This window comes from Morus notabilis, unplaced genomic scaffold (assembly GCF_000414095.1).
Source record: "Morus notabilis unplaced genomic scaffold, ASM41409v2 Scaffold1094, whole genome shotgun sequence".
NCBI classification, from domain to species: Eukaryota; Viridiplantae; Streptophyta; class Magnoliopsida; order Rosales; family Moraceae; genus Morus; species Morus notabilis.
This window is the reverse complement of record NW_010365163.1, coordinates 285809-307428: the sequence shown is the minus strand read 5'-3', so window position 1 is coordinate 307428 and position 21620 is coordinate 285809. Positions and strand designations below refer to the sequence as shown.

General features: G+C 32.8%; 3 protein-coding genes across 3 annotated transcripts; all 3 read left to right on the top strand.

Annotated features, from left to right (window-relative positions):
- Window positions 1-7301: 7301 nt before the first annotated feature.
- On the top strand, window positions 7302-8248 carry LOC112093415 (heavy metal-associated isoprenylated plant protein 39-like). Its single transcript, XM_024171776.1, has 3 exons — window positions 7302-7415; window positions 7532-7607; window positions 7756-8248. The coding sequence occupies exons 1-3, from the start codon at window positions 7410-7412 to the stop codon at window positions 8070-8072; spliced, it is 399 nt and encodes a 132-aa protein (XP_024027544.1). The 5' UTR covers window positions 7302-7409; the 3' UTR covers window positions 8073-8248.
- Window positions 8249-8589: 341 nt separating this feature from the next.
- LOC112093414 (heavy metal-associated isoprenylated plant protein 39-like) lies at window positions 8590-9522 on the top strand. Its single transcript, XM_024171775.1, has 3 exons — window positions 8590-8689; window positions 8806-8881; window positions 9030-9522. The coding sequence occupies exons 1-3, from the start codon at window positions 8684-8686 to the stop codon at window positions 9344-9346; spliced, it is 399 nt and encodes a 132-aa protein (XP_024027543.1). The 5' UTR covers window positions 8590-8683; the 3' UTR covers window positions 9347-9522.
- A 5293-nt stretch (window positions 9523-14815) lies between these two features.
- On the top strand, window positions 14816-15866 carry LOC21397377 (heavy metal-associated isoprenylated plant protein 39). The gene is made up of 3 exons (XM_010107438.2): window positions 14816-14956; window positions 15073-15148; window positions 15299-15866. The coding sequence occupies exons 1-3, from the start codon at window positions 14951-14953 to the stop codon at window positions 15613-15615; spliced, it is 399 nt and encodes a 132-aa protein (XP_010105740.1). The 5' UTR covers window positions 14816-14950; the 3' UTR covers window positions 15616-15866.
- Window positions 15867-21620: the final 5754 nt, after the last annotated feature.

Below are 21620 nucleotides of genomic sequence, written 5' to 3'. Positions count from 1 at the left end.
ATTAGATTCCTTCTAGAAGTTTGACTTCTACTCTATTTATACTATTTTTGAGACAATTTTTGGAATGGTTTTTTGCCCTAATTTTAGAGGTAGCCGAAATTTCTCTATAGAAATTTTGGAAACAATTTTTCAGCCCTAAGAGTTAAGGCTGGCCGAAATTCTCAAGAGAGAAAGGAAAGAAAACTTTTTCTCTAAAAATTCCACATCGTGCATGCGATGGTGTTTGTGGAAATTTGAGTGTTTATTGTAACCCGTTTTGTCTCATGTGTGCCCACACACACGTCTTTGTGGATTCTAAGAATTGATGTGGAAGACATTGGTTTTCTAAACACAAAGATTGGAGCAAGGACTGTTCGTGGTCAAAGAACTCAAGTTATCATCCGAGTCGGCTTCCAGGTATTTTTCCTGATTGAGTTCTTGATATATATAAGTTAATGAGATTAATTTATTCGTGCATAAATTAATATAATCTATAGAGTATCTCAAAAGTTTTATGAAAATTTTTGTTATACACAATCCGCCTCTTCCCCGCACCACCACGCTTCCGCAGCCGGATTCGATTCGGCAACCAACAATGATAATCCAAAATTTTGGTTGATTCTATGTTGTGATTTGGTTTCGGTGCCGCTAATTTATAGATTTCTAGAATTTCAAGTAAATAAGGACAAAAATCATATTTACTAGTTTCTAGTCTTGGTTGTCGATGATTGAATTATTAGGTAAATGCGATATTTACTGATAAATATAGTATTTACCAGTAAATACAGTGTTAAACGGTCGTCGGAGTGAGTGATAGATTTTTTAGATAAATACGATATGTATTAGTAAATACGGTATTTACTGGTAAATACAGTATTAAACGATCACCGGAGTGGGTGATAAACTTTTCAGATAAATATGATATTTATCGGTAAATACAGTGTTAAACGGTCACCGGATTTTCAGATAAATATGATATTTACTAGTAAATACGGTATTTACTGGTAAATACAGTGTTAAATAGTCGCTGGAGTCGGTGCCTGAATTTTCAGATAAATATGATATTTACTCATAAATACGGCATTTACCAGTAAATACATCATTCAACGGTCGCCGGAATTGGTAGCCAAATTTTTAGATAAATATGGTATTTACTAGTAATTACAGATTTACTGGTAAATATGATAGTTACTAGTAAATATAGTGTTAAACGGTCTCTAGAGTCGGTGCCTGAATTTTCTAAAAAAAATGATATTTACTGGTAAATACTGTGTTAAACGGTCACCAGAGTCGGTGGCTGGATTTTCAGGTAAATATGATATTTACTAGTAAATATAGTATTTATTGATAAATACAATATTTACCTGTAAATATAGCATTAAACGGTCACCGGAGTCGGTGGTTAACTTTTCAGGTAAATATGGTATTTACTAGTAAATATTGTATTAAATGGTAAATATGGTATTTACTGCTAAATATAGTGTTAAAAGATCGTCGAAAAATAGTCACCAGAAAACAGTCACTAGTTGTTGGAAAACGGTCGCAGGTTGTCAGAGCTGATTGCCGGCCACTGATCCTGGCCATAGTGGACTTGACTATAATCACTTATTTTAAAAAATATGTTATAATTTACTATATTTTTTTTTATAAAAATAGATGTTTAGAGAGGATAAGTGAGGTGAAAAGGAAGTTTAGTGATATTTTTGAGTTTTTGATAATATTTAAAACTTAAAATATCAAGCTCTAATTTATTATTTTTAAAAAATATACTATAATTTACTAATCACCACTTATGTTATTCTTCTTTTTATCTTAATTTTTTATGTCTTAAAATCGGGTTGGGCCAATTCTTATAAGGTGTTAGGCCAGCGCAATTTAAACATTATATTTTTTATTTTTAAAAAATATTTTATAAATTTCATGTTGAACCGGGCCGAGCTTCCCAATCACTTGGGGGACGTTTGGTTGGAGGATTCAAACCATGATTTCAATCATGATTCATGATTCACTACAGTGTTTTCTCTCATAAAAAATACACATAAATTAAAAATAATTATAATCATATGATTCTAATTCATGAACCAAACATTTCATTGGTGCCCATCACCTCCACCACGCGATGCTTTTAGATATTTTATATGGGATCCGGACAATATTTTATGTGGGACCTGCTTAACTTTTTGCTTTTCTTGTAATTTGCTTTTGAAAAATTCTATAATATATCTTGGTAATGGGTACGTAATTTGGGAATTTTACAATAGGAACGGTACTTTTTAATTATTGGTAAGAATTATTATTTTCATTACTTGATTGAGATTTAATAGTCTAATTTTAAGTGTACATATTGAAAATTTACAACGCGTGAAATAAACTATTACAATTACAATTTAGGACGTTAAAAAATTTAATCTAACTGTTGTAACAATAACATTTATCAGTAGTTAAAGAGAATGATCTTAACATGTAAATTCTCACGTAATTTTATAGTAAGAAATATACAAGCATTTTTTTTATTGAAACGGTGATTAGAGAAAAAAAAGTTGAATTCACTTTAAATTTCAACTAATTTGGGTCCCAAAAAAATAATATATTATTATTAACTTGAGTCAAATAATCATGTATATTTTGTTCTAGCATGTATCACAATAATTATTATTGTATATCTTTAACTAATCACAAATTTACATATGTTAATTATGACACAAAGTCTTCACAACCTTATCATGTCACAGACACATTCTTACATGTACTTCTAACTGGTTAACATGACGAAAGACATGCTTTTAAGTTGTTACACGTGACGAAAGACATGCTTTTAAGTTTTTACTAGGCAGAACAAAAAAAGTAGGAATTTAATTACGTGATAACGTGTTAGTACATGAAAATTTATTTCTAAATATGTAAGGGACACTAAATTGTGTGGCAAGACATGAGTTGGCACAGAAAAAACATCGAACAGAAGATTCTGAATTTAAGTGGCATTATTTTAAATTGGGAATATTGCAACATTTAAACTTAAAGTCGGTGCAAAGTTAAATTGTAACATTATAAGTAGATGTCAATATCAACTAGATAAGGTTGCTTACCCTTGAGCAACGTGTGCCTTACTGTTACACCTACGCCGATTTGCACAGCGTGTTAAATTGTGATAATCAATTATATGGATCCGTTCACTTCGCTGATTCGAGTTTGTAATTCGAGTTGAGATATGATTTTGTGTGAGAGCTTTTTACTGTAGCAAAAAAGTTAGATGTAACTATTTCTGAGAGCTTTTTACTGTAGCAAAACTCGAATCGGCAAAATGAACGGGGCCTATAATATATTGAGTTTTCTAGCCCCAAAAAAAAAAAAAATTATATTTTGAGTTAACGCGGTCTATAATCCAACTTCTTACTTCTAAATTTATAATTAATTAATCTTCCAACGTTGTTCAAAGGTGTTAAGGTGATCTTCGCTTCTTGTCTTTAGCGTCTTAGGGTTGTGACAACAACTCTTGTACGTATCTAAGGAAATGCTTAGTTTACTGATTCAAGTTTTTAATTCGAGTTGATATGTGACTTTATATGAGAGCTTTTTACTATAGTAAAAAAGTTAGATTTGATTGTTTATGAGAGTTTTTTACTGTAGCAAAACTTAAATTTTAAATTCGAATCGGTAAAATGAACGGAGCCTCAGTTAGTTGAGGGTAAGAATTCCTATATTGGAAAGTCACATCGCCCATGAACTAAACCTTCTAGTAGAAGTTTTTTTTTTTATTAGTCAATTTAGACTCGGAAGTTTTTATTTTTATTTTTATTTTATAGAAAAACCTTATAGATTAACTAATAAAAGGGAGTTTTTATGGTAGAACCATAAAAAATGAATTAATTATCGGTAGTTATTTACTTTTTAATTTATATCAAAAACTGTATATTTTGTACATTTTTTTTAATTTGATGTAATTTTAATCAAATCTCACAGTTAAAAACTGATACTACTAGTAAAGATGACTACTGAGAAAAATACCCTAATAAAAAAGAAACTTATACTTCTAAATTAATGTGCACAGACTAGTTGACAGAGTGGTCTTCGACCACCCAACCAAACTTGTGTCTAAACATCGACATATCACTATATACTTATTTGTCGAGAATGCTTATTTGACAGTAGCATTGTTTTACATGCTTATCTCAAAAATGAAAAAAGTCAAGCATATATCACAAACGTATTTAGGGACGTTTTTGAAGTGTTAAGAGCCCGTTTAGTTCATGGATTAGAACCATAAGATTATAACTATTTTTGATTTACGTGTGTTTTTTGTAAGAAAAAATATTGTAATGAATCATGAACCATGATTCGAATCAGAGAACAAATCCTCCAACAAAACAAGTATTACACAAAGAACATGCACACTGTTTTGTGAAAGAGTTGCTTGTACTTGTTGGCCTGCGTTTCATTTTTAAGAAGAGGTAAAAATTACACGACTGTTTTTTAAAAGTTGAATTAAAACAGTTTATTTTTATAATATCTTTTAAATTATATTTTTTGACACCTCTAAAATATCCTTTCAAGATCGTGTTATGTTTATATTGGTACCTAATTAGCTCCCCATATCTTTCTCGTAATTAAATTGCTAATTAAAATAATTCACATATAGATTTTAAATTACTTTTAACACATTATTAATGCATTATATCGCATGTAGTTTACTATTTCCGTATTCTTGTTTGGTATATACATTGTCATTTACTTGTTATTTGGTTTACATACCAGGATGGTTATGATAAATGAAAAACTCGCATTCCTTAGTGTGTGACTAAATTTTACATGTTAATGATATTGTCATTATTGTAATAATATGTAATAGTTTTGTTTTGTGATGTTGTATGAATATTTGTATAATTATATTGTCGTTATTTTAACGAAATTGTGATTTTATATGTATAGATTATCATCAACTGCATAATTATATTGTTAGTATTCTAATGTAATTTAATGGCGAGTATGAAACAATGACAATTTAATGTCATTCTTTAACTGACATGGAATGTTTAAAGACGGTTAATAATCCCATAAATTGTGGGATACAATATTTACACCATCTCGCATATATCTTTTCTTTTTTTGAATGGGAAAATTTTATTTTAATGATTAAGCCAATACATCCTCTAAAATAGTAACAAATGACCATTCAATATAAGGACATTCGATCACAGACAAAAATTAGATCCGTCAATAAAGTCAAATGAGGCACAAAGATAAATTCGACTGTCGAGTCCTAACTATAAAAGACCCGCTTAGCACATTAACAATCGAGCCTAACAAAAGCTCGTTTAACAAAACCACTATAGTCGATAGATAAAAACAGTCTACTGAGACTAAAGGACCCAAAGCACTAGGATCGCTCATAAGGCCGCATAGGATCAAACCTAACACGATAAACCTACCACCACAATAAAAAATGTGGGACGATAACTTTCGTTATTACATGACCAAAACATAAAAACTGAAACGACAGAATCAACATCGCCTTTATAACAGTAAAATATAAACTAAAAATAAGACAAAACTCTTCAGCCACACATACAAGATCCTTGTGCGATAAGTTGGCCACCAAGATCATAAAGAATAGATCGGTGACGACCCACACGACTCCATGGCCACCACCGTTGAGCATTCATCCACGCACAACTCCCCATTCTATGATCATTGTGATGAGAAAAGCGATATCCTGAGAGTATAGATATGCCGAAAATCTAGCATGCACAATATGGTCATCCAAAAAAAAAACCGGCACCTCTTATCCTTCCCCTCAGTCTGCTAAGTCACCACCACCACCATAATCATTGGCCATGAGACCTAGAGCCCTGTATCTAGGGTCGGGGTCCAACGACCAGTCAAGAGCATTTTCAGACTTCGGCCCTAAAATAGAAATTAAAGTGAGTAGCGCACAAGAAAAGAACGAAACCTTAGAAATAGAAATGGAAAGAGAAAAACATCCCGTACTTATCATTATCATTAAATAACAAAAACGTTTGGTCCTGTATAAAATAAAATTTAAAAACATTAGTATCATTATTAAAATTAACAATGTCATTATACATCTACATTAAGCCGTATGCAGAATATTCACAAACTCGAGTCATATTTTAATTCATCGTTATGTCTCATTAACCCTTTTTTATAGGTATATGACACTAAACATATTGAAAAGTAATTCCACGTATATGAAACATTATATATAGAATAATTCAACCAATATAACCTAAAAAAAATCAACCAATATATGTTTACATACAATACAGAAATACATAATCAAGCTTTCTTAGGTTTTACTTTATTTACTATAAATGGTAGCATCGAAGTTTATAAAAATTAAATAAAAGTAATTACATTAATTAATTAAGCGGACAACCGATCCAAGAATCTCGATGGATCCTGATAATCAAATATTTAAAAAAAAAAAAAAAACTTCATTCATCAAAATAATGAACACAATATTCAAGTAACATCTAACTTTCAAAAAAAAAAAAAAAGATTCAGGTAACATCTAACTTGGCATGAGATTTAAGTACCCACCATGAACTGAAGTACTGAACAAATCTAATTAAATGATATAAATCTCATGTGAGAAAACCTAGAACACCAATCAATAGTAAGAATTTTTTTTATTTATATTTTTTCTCTTTTGTTTATAATATCTCTATTGACTAATCAATAGTAAGTCTTCTCTACAGTGGTGAACATGGCAAACAGAAAAAGGAGACAAACGAAAGGGGAAGGAGACTTCTGTAAGCCAAATTTGACCAACAACTTGACCATGCCAACGCATGGCATGAATCCAAACACGTCAGAAGACTAAGGTCTCGTTCATTTTACCGATTTAAATTTTTAGTTTTAGGTTACTACAGTAAAAAGTTCTCAAAAAATATCACATCTAATTTTTTTTACTACAATAAAAAACTCTCAAAAAATGTCACATCTCAACTCAAATTAAAAACTCGAATCCGCGAAGTGAACGAGGCCAAAGACCCTTTACATGGTTTCTTCCGGGAAAGTGGAAAGCTTGCAAAGCAAGTTTTTTTTTTATTATTTATTTATTTTTAATTTTTTTTCAAAAGTTCATAAAAGCTCAAACGGCGTCGTTCGCGGCTCGTGGGTCCTTCAAACAAATGATGATGAATTTACGACCGTAGACTTTACTGTGTTCACGACTTGATAATTGACCGACTGTTCATTGTTCTTGCTTTGATCTCCCCTATAAATACCAGTCTCACGAACTTCCACTGCATACACCAAGGCTCAAAACCAAAAAAAAAAAAAAAAAAGAAACCAACTTTCCAAATTTCTTATTGGATTTTGTTCTCTCTAAAATATTAGTGATTTTGTCATTTCTCATTTAAGTGTTCTTTTGAAACTTCTCAGTCTCAGATCTCTCAAGCTTTGTGACAATGAAGGTTAGTGATTATAATTTAACTCTGTTTTAAATTTTCTTTTCTTTTTTGCTTTCTCTTTCTGTTAGGTTGTGTATTTTGGTTTTCTCGTCGTAATTTTGGATTTTTTGTTTTGACAGGTGGTGGTGCTGAAAATCGATTACTATGACGAGAAATGCCAGAAGAAAGTCATGAAGACAGTCTCTGGTCATTCAGGTACTATATATAACTAATATATATATATAGATATACACATATAGCTTCTGTATTTAATTTGATCTTGTGCTAAGCTTCAATCAAGTTCATATATTTTATGACAAAACTTTTACTGATTTCCATTTTTTTTTGGGGGTGAATTGTTTAGGTGTTGTGTCGATTGCGTTGGACACGAAGGACAAGAAATTGACAGTGACAGGGGACATAGATCCGGTGAGTTTAGTGAGCAAATTACGGAAGCTTTGCAACACGGAGATTGTTTCGGTGGGAGCTCCAAAAGCAGCGGAGAAGAAGGAAGAGCCCAAGAAAGAAGCGGCCAAGAAAGAAGAACCAAAGAAAGATCAAAAGGCTGAAGATTTGCAGAAGCTGTGGCAGCAGGCATACCTGCAGCAGGCCTACAAGTATCCTCCGCATTATTACACCAGAACCGTAGAGGAAGATCCTAATGCTTGTGTCATCTGCTAAGTTTAAGATTTAGAATAAGTTAGAAAATAAGCCATGGAAAAAGAAATATTGTACTTTTAATTTTTTATTTTATCCTAAAGATCTTCGTTTACTGCTATGTCACGGGTGTTTTTTTTTTTAGTATGTACAATGTCTGTACAGTACTAAGTATTGCCAGTTGCTGAGTTGCACTTCAACGTATGTGTGTGTGTGTGTGTGTGTGTGTGTTTTTGTTTTTTTTTAAATGAATCAAAATAATACTAGCAATTTTCCCTAGTCCGTTTAATTAACATCTCCGGACTATCCTATGCTAGAACACTAGAAACATTGTCCGTTTAAGCATAATGATGATGTGTTCTATTTTTATAAAAAAAAATTATAAAATGTCTCATTGTTACTGAAAACACGCTTATAAACAGTCGATCGACAGTTTTACTAAAAGCTTACCTATTAGGTGTTTTAAGAACACGCATCCTAGCTCGAGACTGTAAAGAGTCTATAGTTGTATTGAAACCAACTTTCCAAATTTCTTATTGGATTTTGTTCTCTCTAAAATATTAGTGATTTTGTCATTTCTCATTTAAGTGTTCTTTTGAAACTTCTCAGTCTCAGATCTCTCAAGCTTTGTGACAATGAAGGTTAGTGATTATAATTTAACTCTGTTTTAAATTTTCTTTTCTTTTTTGCTTTCTCTTTCTGTTAGGTTGTGTATTTTGGTTTTCTCGTCGTAATTTTGGATTTTTTGTTTTGACAGGTGGTGGTGCTGAAAATCGATTACTATGACGAGAAATGCCAGAAGAAAGTCATGAAGACAGTCTCTGGTCATTCAGGTACTATATATAACTAATATATATATATAGATATACACATATAGCTTCTGTATTTAATTTGATCTTGTGCTAAGCTTCAATCAAGTTCATATATTTTATGACAAAACTTTTACTGATTTCCATTTTTTTTTGGGGGTGAATTGTTTAGGTGTTGTGTCGATTGCGTTGGACACGAAGGACAAGAAATTGACAGTGACAGGGGACATAGATCCGGTGAGTTTAGTGAGCAAATTACGGAAGCTTTGCAACACGGAGATTGTTTCGGTGGGAGCTCCAAAAGCAGCGGAGAAGAAGGAAGAGCCCAAGAAAGAAGCGGCCAAGAAAGAAGAACCAAAGAAAGATCAAAAGGCTGAAGATTTGCAGAAGCTGTGGCAGCAGGCATACCTGCAGCAGGCCTACAAGTATCCTCCGCATTATTACACCAGAACCGTAGAGGAAGATCCTAATGCTTGTGTCATCTGCTAAGTTTAAGATTTAGAATAAGTTAGAAGATAAGCCATGGAAAAAGAAATATTGTACTTTTAATTTTTTATTTTATCCTAAAGATCTTCGTTTACTGCTATGTCACGGGTGTTTTTTTTTTTAGTATGTACAATGTCTGTACAGTACTAAGTATTGCCAGTTGCTGAGTTGCACTTCAACGTATGTGTGTGTGTGTGTGTGTGTGTGTGTTTTTGTTTTTTTTTAAATGAATCAAAATAATACTAGCAATTTTCCCTAGTCCGTTTAATTAACATCTCCGGACTATCCTATGCTAGAACACTAGAAACATTGTCCGTTTAAGCATAATGATGATGTGTTCTATTTTTATAAAAAAAAATTATAAAATGTCTCATTGTTACTGAAAACACGCTTATAAACAGTCGATCGACAGTTTTACTAAAAGCTTACCTATTAGGTGTTTTAAGAACACGCATCCTAGCTCGAGACTGTAAAGAGTCTATAGTTGTATTGAGTTAGTGAGAGTTTACTGCCATTTGTGTGTGACATGTTGTTATTAATAAAGATTGCTTATACCTCAAATAATACATGCATATTCATGGATCTGTCACTTTATGTGTGATATTGTGTTGATACACTTATTAGTTGGCAAAGTGACAAGTTGAAACGATACACTTGTTGTTAGTCTCTATCACTGTTTTTTTATCCATATATTAAAGTTGTCGTCATGTTTTGATGAATCTCTAACGCCTGATTATATATAATGATTGTATTATGTCGATACGTTATTATGTATGATTGTTTTGGGCTTGTGTTTATTATGTGAGATCCTTAGTTGATGCTTATGCTGTGATGAGTGAATGTCTGTTGTACATAATGAGATGAAAACTTGTTTTATTAACTCGCTTGAGGCATATGAACTCCATCTATCTTATAATATTTGATCAGCCCATTGGACCAAATACCCTCTCCATTGTATATTGCTTAAAGCCCTTAGGTCTGTCTGGTTATATAATTAGCCACCATTTTTGTTTTTTGGTGTGCTTGTGGGGGTTTTTTGGGGTGTGGCCGAACATAAAGAGAGGGAGATATAGGGAGGAGCTCAAGAGCACCTCTTGCCATTCTTCCTCATGTTTGTAGGTTCTCCATTGATTCCGGCCGGGTCATTGGCGGATTCCGGTGACAGTGGACGACGCCTTTCGCTGTCTACCGGAAGAGGTAATCTTCCTTTGTCCACTTCAATGTATGCCTAAATCTCAAATAAGTTTTATGGTATTTTCAGATTTATAACTAGATTATTATTTTTGATATTGTTTAGATTGTGTTGAGATCATTTAAAATCTAGTACTTCTTACTTTTAAATTTATAATTAATTAATCTTCCAACGTTGTTCAAAGGTGTTAAAGTGATCCTCGCTTCTTGTCTTTAGCGTCTTAGGGTTGTGACAACAACTCTTGTATGTATCTGAGTTAGTTGAGGATAAGAATTCCTATATTGGAAAGTCACATCCCCCATAAACTAAACCTTCTAGTAGAAGTTTTTTTTATCAGTCAATTTAGATTTGGAAGTTTTTTTATTATTATTATTATGGAAAAACCTTATAGATTAACTAATAAAAGGGAGTTTTCATCGTTAAACCAGAAAAAAATGAATTAATTATCGGTAATTATTTACTTTTTAATTTATATAAAAACTATATATTTTGTATTTTTTTAATTTAATGTAATTTTAATTAGATCTTATGGTCAAAAACTGATACTACTGGTAAAGAAGACTACCGGGAAAAATCGCCTAATAAAAAAGAAACTTGTACTTCTAAATTAATGTGGACAGACTAGTTGACAAAATGGTCTTCGACCACCCAACTAAACTTGTGTCTAAACATCAACATATCACTATATACTTATATCCTCCTCATTCATTTTATCGATTCGAGTTTAGAATTTAAGTTTTGTTACAGTAAAAAACTCTTAGAAACAGTCACATCTAACTTTTTTACTACAGTAAAAAATTCTCACATAAAGTCATATCTCAACTCAAATTAAAAACTCGAATCAATGAACTAAACAAATCCTTATTTGTCGAGAATGCTTATTTGCCAGTAGTATTGTTTTACATGCTTATCTCAAAAATGAAAGTCAAACACATATTACAAACTTATTTAGGGACGTTTTTGAAGTGTTAAGACTGTTAGTGACACTAATATTGCACAAAGAACACGCACACTGTTTTGTGAAAGAGTTGTTTGTACTTGTTGGGCCTGTGTATCATTTTTAAGAAGAGGTAAAAATTACACGACTGTGTTTTTAAAAGTTGAATTAAAACAGTTTATTTTTATAATATCTTTTAAATTATATTTTTTGACACCTCTAAAATATCCTTTCAAGATCGTGTTCTGTTTTTATTGGTACCTAATTAGCTCCCATTTCTTTCTCGTAATTAAATTGCTAATTAAAATAATTCACATCTAGATTTTAAATTACTTTTAACACATTATTAATGCATTATATCGCATGTAGTTTACTATTTCCGTATTCTTGTTTGGTATATACATTGTCATTTACTTGTTATTTGGTTTACATACCAGGATGGTTATGATAAATGAAAAACTCGCATTCCTTAGTGTGTGACTTAATTTTACATGTTAATGATATTGTCATTATTGTAATAATATGTAATAGTTTTGTTTTGTGATGTTGTATGAATATTTGTATAATTATATTGTCGTTATTTTAACGAATTTGTGATTTTATATGTATAGATTATCATCAACTGCATAATTATATTGTTAGTATTCTAATGTAATTTAAATGGCGAGTATGAAACAATGACAATTTAATGTCATTCTTTAACTGACATGGAATGTTTAAAGACGGTTAATAATCCCATAAATTGTGGGATACAATATTTACACCATCTCGCATATATCTTTTCTATTTTTGAATGGGTAAATTTTATTTTAATGATTAAGCCAATACATCCTCTAAAATAGTAACAAATGACCATTCAATATAAGGACATTCAATCACAGACAAAAATTAGATCCGTCAATAAAGTCAAATGAGGCACAAAGATAAATTCGACTGTCGAGTCCTAACTATAAAAGACCCGCTTAGCACATTAACAATCGAGCGCAATAAAAGCTCGTACAGTCGATAGATAAAAACAGTCGATTGAGACTAAAAGACTCAGAGCACTAGGATCGCTCATAAGACCGCATAGGATCAAACCTAACAAGATAAACCTATCACCACAATAAAAAATATGAGACGATAACTTTCATTATTACATGACCAAAACATAAAAATTGAGACGGCAGAATCAACATCGCTTTTATTACATCAAAATATAAACTAAAAATAAGACAAAACTCTTCCGCCAGACATACAAAATCCTCGCGCGATAAATTGGCCACCAAGATCATAAAGAATAGATCGGTGATGACCCACACGACTCCATGGCCACTGCCGTTGAGCGTTCATCCACGCACAACTCCCCATTCTATGATCACTGTGATGAGAAAAGCGATATCCTAAGAGTATAGATATGCTGAAAATCTGGCATGCAGAATATGGTCATCCAAAAAACTGGCACCTCCTATCTCTTCCCTCAGTCTATTAAGTCGCCACCACCACCATAATCATTGGCCTTGAGACCTAGAGCCCCGTATCTAGGGTCGGGGTCCAACAACCAGCCAAGAGCATTTTCGAACTTCGGCCCTAAAATAGAAATTAAAGCAAGCAGCGCACAAAGAAAAGAACGAAACCCTAGAGATAGAAATGGAAAGAGAAAAGCATCTCGTACTTATCATTATCATTAAATAATAAAAACGTGGTCCTGTATAAAATACAGTTTAAAAACATTAGTATCATTATTAAAATTAACAATGTCATTATACATCTACATTAATAAGCCGCATGTAGAATATTCGTAAACTCGAGTCATTCAATCGTTATGTCTCATTAACCCTTTTTTAAAGGTATATGCAGCTAAATCTTACGTACACTAAACATCTTGAAAAGTTATTCCACGTATATTAAACATTATATATAGAATAATTCAACCAATATAACCTATAAAAATCAACCAATATATGTTTACATACAATACAGAAATACATAATCAAGCTTTCTTAGGTTTTACTTTATTTACTATAAATGATAGGATCGAAGTTTATATTAAAGCGAACAGAATCAAGTCACATGTGAAGTTAAAATAGAAGTGATGATTAACTGTTAACACGTTGTAATTTATAAAAATTAAATAAAAGTAATTAGATTAATTAATTAACAACCGATCCAAGAATCTCGATGGATCCTGATAATCAAATATTTAAAAAAAAAAACTTCATTCATCAAAATAATGACCACAATATTCAAGTAACATCTAACTTTTAAAAAAAAAAAAAAAAGATTCAGGTAATACATCTAACTTGGCATGAGAGTTAAGTACCCACCATGAACTGAAATACTGAACAAATCTAATTAAATGATATAAATCTCATGTGAGAAAACCTAGAACACCAATCAATAGTAAGAAATTTTTTTATTTATATTTTTTCTCTTTTGATTATAATATATCTATTGACTAAAGCCTCGTTCATTTAACTTATTTGATTTTATAATTTAAATTTTACTACAGTAAAAAATTCTCAGTTACATTTAATATTTTTGTTACAATAAAAACTCTCATATAAAATCATATCTAAACTCGAATCAACGAACTAAACAGACTAAGGGCCTGTTCACTTCGCTGATTCGAGTTTAGAATTCGAGTTGAGATGTGACTTTATGTGAGAGCTTTTTACTGTAGTAAAAAAGTTAGATGTGAGTGTTTGTGAGAGCTTTTTACTGTAGAAAAACTCGAATTCTAAACTCGAATCAGCGAAGTGAACGGGCCCTAAGGTCCTATTCATATCACCAATTCGAGTTTAGAATTTAAATTTTACTACAGTAAAAAATTTTCATAAATAATTACATTTAATTTTTTTACTGCGATAAAAAACTTTCACATAAAATTATATCTCAATTCTCTACAGTGGTGAAGGAGACAAACGCAAGGGGGAGGAGACTTCTGGAAGCCAAATTTGACCAACAAGACCATGCCAACGCATGGCATGAATCCAAGTACGTCAGAAGACAGAGACCCTTTTACACGGTTTCTTCCGGGAAAGTGGAAACCTTGCAAAGCAAGTTTATTTATTTATTATTATTTATTTATTTTTTAATTTTTTTCAAAGTTCATAAAAGCTAAAACGGCGTCGTTCGCCTGTATGTAATGGTGTTGCTTAAAAGTATTTGACCGTGTCCGCCTTCCTCGTTGCCACAATATTGTGGGCTCGTGGGTCCTTCAAACAAATGATGAATTTACGACCGTAGACTTCACTATGTTCACGACTTGATAATTGACCGACTGCTCACTGTTCTTGCTTTGATCTCCTCTATAAATACCAGTCTCACGAACTTCCATTGCATACACCAAGGCTCAAAACCAAAAAAAAAAAAAAAAACCAACTTTCCAAATTTCTTATTGGATTTTGTTCTCTCTAAAACATTAGTGATTTTGTCGTTTCTCATTTGAGTGTTCTTTTGAAACTTCTCAGTCTCAGATCTCTCAAGCTTTGTGACAATGAAGGTTAGTGATTATAATTCAACTCTGTTTTAAATTTTCTTTTCTTTTTTGCTTTCTCTTTCTGTTAGGTTGTGTATTTTGGTTTTCTCGTCGTAATTTTGGATTTTTTGTTTTGACAGGTGGTGGTGCTGAAAATCGATTACTATGACGAGAAATGCCAGAAGAAAGTCATGAAGACAGTCTCTGGTCATTCAGGTACTATATATAACTAATATATATATATATAGATATACACATATAGCTTCTGTATTTAATTTGATCTTGTGCTAAGCTTCAATCAAGTTCATATATTTTATGACAAAACTTTTACTGATTTCCATTTTTTTTTGGGGGTGAATTGTTTAGGTGTTGTGTCGATTGCGTTGGACACGAAGGACAAGAAATTGACAGTGACAGGGGACATAGATCCGGTGAGTTTAGTGAGCAAATTACGGAAGCTTTGCAACACGGAGATTGTTTCGGTGGGAGCTCCAAAAGCAGCGGAGAAGAAGGAAGAGCCCAAGAAAGAAGCGGCCAAGAAAGAAGAACCAAAGAAAGATCAAAAGGCTGAAGATTTGCAGAAGCTGTGGCAGCAGGCATACCTGCAGCAGGCCTACAAGTATCCTCCGCATTATTACACCAGAACCGTAGAGGAAGATCCTAATGCTTGTGTCATCTGCTAAGTTTAAGATTTAGAATAAGTTAGAAGATAAGCCATGGAAAAAGAAATATTGTACTTTTAATTTTTTATTTTTTATTTTATCCTAAAGATCTTCGTTTACTGCTATGTCACGGGTGTTTTTTTTTTTAGTATGTACAATGTCTGTACAGTACTAAGTATTGCCAGTTGCTGAGTTGCACTTCAACGTGTGTTTTTATTTTTATTTATTTTTTAATATGAATCAAAATAATACTAGCAATCCGTTTAATCAAACATCTCCGGACCATCCTATGCTAGCTAGATTTTTATCCAGAGTATGAACTATTGTATGAGATAACAAAAACTGATTTGAAAGCCCCAAGACTTTTTTGGCTTTTCTTTACGTATTCACATTTGATCGGTGTATTCGTGTCATAATTTGAATAATAATTCATAATTTATTATAATATTTCTTTCAAAAAGATACGTAAATTGAGAATAATTAGAGGCGAAAATATCATTTGGAAAAATAAAAAAAAAATGCCAATTCTTGTTTCAACGAAATAGAATAGCATGACGACATCTAGAAAATGACTCCGTCCATAATATGATTAGTATGCAGTTATAATAACATGTGTTAATGAAATTTTTTTTTCAGTCAATCCATATCACAAACTATGAAGGAGAGTCGTGCCGTAGTCTAATTGAATTCATTGTGATAAAGACATACTACGAGAAAACGATTTAATTGAATGAAACAGCTCAGAGTAAAGATATTATTTGTTATTTAATTATTTTCTTTGTACAAAGTGTATAAACCATAAACAATTCTGCAAATAAACTTTTATTGTTTGTCCTTATTTCTTATCGTCAAATGCAGTCGTCGGGTCCAGCAAAGCGTATCTTCAAGAACGATTAAAAATGGCATAAAATATATAACTATAGAGACGGGTATGTAGACATTTCGTCGTTTCCTCTGTCCTCTATTTATATTTTAAATAACTCGGCCCACTTTGTCGTCGTTTTTAGACCATGGATTCAAAAACTGCCCCCACCATTTATACTTTTGTCATCTTTATGGCACGTCCCTAATATCATCCACCTGCTTTGTTTGTACATTACGAACCAATTAAAATGTTGGCACTGAAAATGAAGGAACTAAAGTGTAAAAGGATTCACCAAAAAAAAACAAAAAAAAGATACAATGTAACGGACATAGTTTAGTGAGGAATTAAACATTTAATTAACGCCTAGTTGTATATATATTGTAAGCCAAGTTCTGCAAAGCTCAAGGTGCAGTGGAATGGGACTATATTTGAAAAACAAATAATTTAAAGACCGTCAAATTAAGTGCTTTCTTTATTCAATATACTAAATATGATCAGTCTCCTGATCATGAAAAGACATGGATCCAGCCCAAAATGTTGACTCCTGTGATTTTATTAATAATGGAGAATTGATAGTGGGGCCGGGCTTAACCCAAGGTTAATCTCTTGTAAAGTTGTAATAGTGGAAGGCGTGGAATTTTGTGCAGGTCAACTATGGACTACTTTGCAATAAACAAATACGGAAAATTCAATATATAGTAGAGTATGAAATATAGGTTGAAAATGATTTCGTTTTTGTTTTACATATTTTTTAAGAAAGAAAAATAAAAATATTTTTAAAACGGTGTTTGATATAATAGAGATAAAATATAGAAATAAAAATAATTTTTTAATTTAGTGTAAAATAAAAAAGAAATGAGAAACGACTTTTAGTCGTTTTTTATTTTTTATTTTCGTTTTCTCTTCTCTCGGGCAGAAAGAAAGAAAGAAGGACATTAATGAGTTTTTTTATACTGAAAACAATCTCTTAATAAAATTACTAAATGCATTTTTAAAAATAATTTATGTCTGAGATTGAAAATGTTTTCGTTTTCATTTTCATATAAAAATTAAAATCATTTTAGATCGAGTTCCAAACGCGCCTATAATACTCTGTTGAACACAATTTTTTCAGGTATCATAGTGTCAACAAATATCGCGTTCAACTTATTAGACACAATATTTATTGATCACATGATAACTGAAAAAATTGTAATCAATAGAGTATTATATTCCCTCCTCTATTATGTAGTGAATTTTCCGTACGGATTTTTGTGTAATTCATAACTTTGTCTAATAAGTGGAAAAGTTTTCTCCTCTCTTACCACAAAATTCTCAAACAAGTGATACATAGATGATTTCTTTGTATGGTTGGTGCTTAATATTTTTGTATATAATATTTCCGCAAGCGTACGGTGTCAAGTTTTGAGTATAGGGTGAGTGAGTATCGTCTCCACAGGGATTGGGTTTAGAATTACCGTTAAGTACCGCGATTATTGTAACTTAACTTTATCTAAGCAACCCAATAAGATGATGATTAAGAACTAAAACAAAATAAATATAAGAAAATAAAAATAAAGTATCTATACACAAATGGTCTAGGGACTTGATTTCGCTTTATTATTCCATGTTCATCCTATTATGTAATCGCTAATCAATTCCGTTCAATTCATTAATCAAGGCTCTAATGTCATCTCGCAACCTCTCTCGAGTGCCTCACAAGAAATTGTATTTAAATACCCAAAACAATATCCCTATTCGAAATGAATATTTAAACACAAATTAAGCTTCGCCTTTAGAATTAGAAAATAGGAATATTGATCGCTTCTCGGCCTCACAACGACCTAAATCCTAATTTGATTATCTAACCGTTGATCTCCTCTCGGTCTCACAACAACCTAGACTATGTTTCTCAAATCTAGATAAAGAACTCAATCTCTCTCGAGCATCAAATTTGTAATCTAAAAATCATCTAACTCATTGGCCAAATAAATTAGAAGCATTAAGCATATAGAAACATAAATGAATTGAAAACGAAATTAAATTAACAATCAACAAAATATTCAAAACATAGTTCAAATAAAACTACATCAAGTCCTAGATTTAATGTCTAGCTCAACATGAAAAAATAGATGAAAGAAGATAAAACCCAATATCCATTGAAGAGCTTCCAATGACCTCCAAGATGAAGGATTTCGGCCTCCTTTTGATGTTTTCTTCAGATTTCCGAGCTCCCCTTCTCAAGTAGCATCTCTTTCCTTTTATACTACTCAGTTTCGGAGCTAGGGCTTCATACGCGCGCTGCAGCCTGCGTGAAAACGCGTTGCGGTGCGCGTTTTTGGAAGAGGATTCCGCTGTTGCGGGCTAGGGCGCGCTGCAGCGCGCGGGGTTGCCATCTGGGCGCGCTACAATGCGCGTTCCTGCTCTGGGCGCGCCTGGATGTGGGGCGCGCGCGAGCGCGCCCCTGGATGTGGGCGCAGGCTCGGTGTTGCGTGAAAACTCGCAAGTATACGAATCGCACAAGTAATAAAGTGTACAAGAGTACAGATATCGTTCCTGCTCTGGGCGCGCGCTGGGTGTGGGCACGAGCGGCCGCGCGCCTGGATAAGGGGCGCGTGCGAGCGCGCCCCTGGATGTGGGCGCGGGCTCGGTGTTGCGTGAAAACTCGCATGTATACGAATCGCACAAGTAATAAAGTGTACAAGAGTACAGATATCGATCCCACGAGGATTGTGTTTAGCTTTCGTTAAATACTAATATTGATTAGCTTCTAGGATTGGTTTTATATATTTTTATAACAATAACAAGAATGTAATTATGGGATGTAATTCAATGGTGCAAATGAGCTAGGTTTGCTAACTTCCCCTCAATTGCAAGTCTGACTAAAATGTTACCTAGAATGCTGCAGCATTCACTACCCCTGTTAACAGAAACTCCGTTATTGCATAAAATTCTTCCGAATTAATTATGACTAAGGTTCCTTAAACTATTTTCAGCATATTCCTATGTGAATCCAGCTTCCAGAATGCAGATTTAAACTCAGGTTTCTTTAAGTTATGCAAGGTGAATAATATATTCCTATACCATCCACTAATCAACAACTAAGCAAGGTTATTGAACAAGCATCACTCATGTTAGATCCGATTAAAACTAACCCTTCCAGTATTAATCTTAATCTTGTATCCTAAAATTGATGGCCAGTCAAGAATAGAAATAGGCATTAATACACATGAATGAACCGGAATAGCAAATTAATAACACCTCAGAAACACATTGTCAACCTTGCAATCTTAGTTCCATTAGCAAACCTAGCTAAAACAAATTAGTTCATAATGAGATTTACAGAATTCAAAGCTCCAGAATAAGCCATGGCTAAATTAGTAACTATATACCAAAAGAGAATTAAGCTAACAGAAAGAAGAAAGAGTTTCAGCTGGATTTGGGATTCCTCTTTGTCCGGCCTTGCTTCTTTCAACCTCCTGCTTTCTTCCCTTCTCTCACGTCTCTATATTCTCTTTTATGGAGATAGGTACTCTATGTTTTCTGGAGAGGGGTGCTCTCTGTATTTCCTCTGTGTGTCCAGCCCCAGAATACCTTTTTTTCTATTTCCTCTCTCTCCCCTTTTTCTCTTCCCCCTGGCGGCTGCCTTTTGTTTTTTAGAAAGCATTTCCTTTCTAGGGCAACAATAGGGCTGAGGTGTCACTTGATGATGTGCACAGTGGACCACAATGACACCTACTCAGCCAGCTCACATGGATTCCTTTTTGTCTACTTTCTCCAGCTAGTGTGCTGTCATCAGCCATATGCCAGCTATTCCCAGAATGCTGCCCACAATGCCGCAACATTTAGCCCAGAAATTCAAAGTGCACTGCACACACAGCCTTAGTCAATTTTTCACCTCATTTTACTTTAAAATCACCAACTTTCACTTTAAGAAGAGCACCAGTACGAAATTAAGCCAAAGTAAGTGTAAACTCTACAAATCTAAATTAAAACACACCATAAACTAGAAAAATCACTCTTGGTCACGCAATTTTGAGCTATAAAACCATTGGATAACTCTAATTTCTTAGAGTTATCACTCGGGCGCGGGCACACGTCCCATTCTGTCGTTTTCCTTTGCGCGCTGTAGCCCGCTTTCTTGCATTCCAAAGCCTCCTCTTTTGTGCCTTAAAGTCCTTTTTCCCCTCATCTTGGCATTGATTCACAAGTTGGGCAAATATTCTTCTTTTCTTCATGCAAAATCATCCAAGTTCGCATTTATTTATAATTCCTATAAAAAGCATACAAAAAACATTAAACTAACAAAAATGCTTGAAGACTTACAAATATTCATGCTTGAAAGTACTTGATTTGTTGGTAGAAATACCCGTCATCAAATACCCCCAGACTCAAACATTTGCTTGTCCTCAAGCAAAAGAAAAGAAAGAAAAAGAAAACGCAAATCAAGTACTAAGACACAAACGAAAAAAAAAATGTGAGTTTTGTTTCAAGTCAACAACTGTGCATGTATCTCCAAAGCCACATAATGCTCTAAGCTCAAAAGAAATACAAACACTGGGATTATCTAGAATTTCAACATCAAGCATCAATTTCACTCCAGTCAAGACTCTCAAAGTGTAAGTGTGCACAATCAATCTCAATCAACCAAATAAAATCCGGATAGACCTATGTGCCAAGGAGACTATGAGTGATATCTTAATAAGAACTACCATAGGCCCATTTTTCATGTCACTCTCCACTAATAAAGGTTCACTTGTCATTGAAGATCAAAAGGACTTTTGAGGGTTGTAATATATGGCTAGGGTAAAAGGTGGATGAGATTAGAATTTTTAGGCTCAAATCACCCTAGACATGTATCACAACTCATAGATCTCACATGATTTCCAAGAAAAGAAAAAAAATATTTTACCAACTCTTCATTTCATCATACTGGCTTTCAATCGAACCCAAAAAGAAATAAAAACTACAAAAATTTGAGAAATAAATACCACGCCCCCAAACTCAAAATCAACATTATCCCCAATGTTGTAAAGAAATGGAAATGGTAACTCAATTCCTCATCTGATTAACTCTTATTATATTTTTTCCTTTACTATTTTTTTTTCTTTTTTTTCATTTTTTTTTTCATTCTTTCTTCTTCTTTTTTTTTCTTTTTTTTTTTTTGAATTAAGGGTGAAAA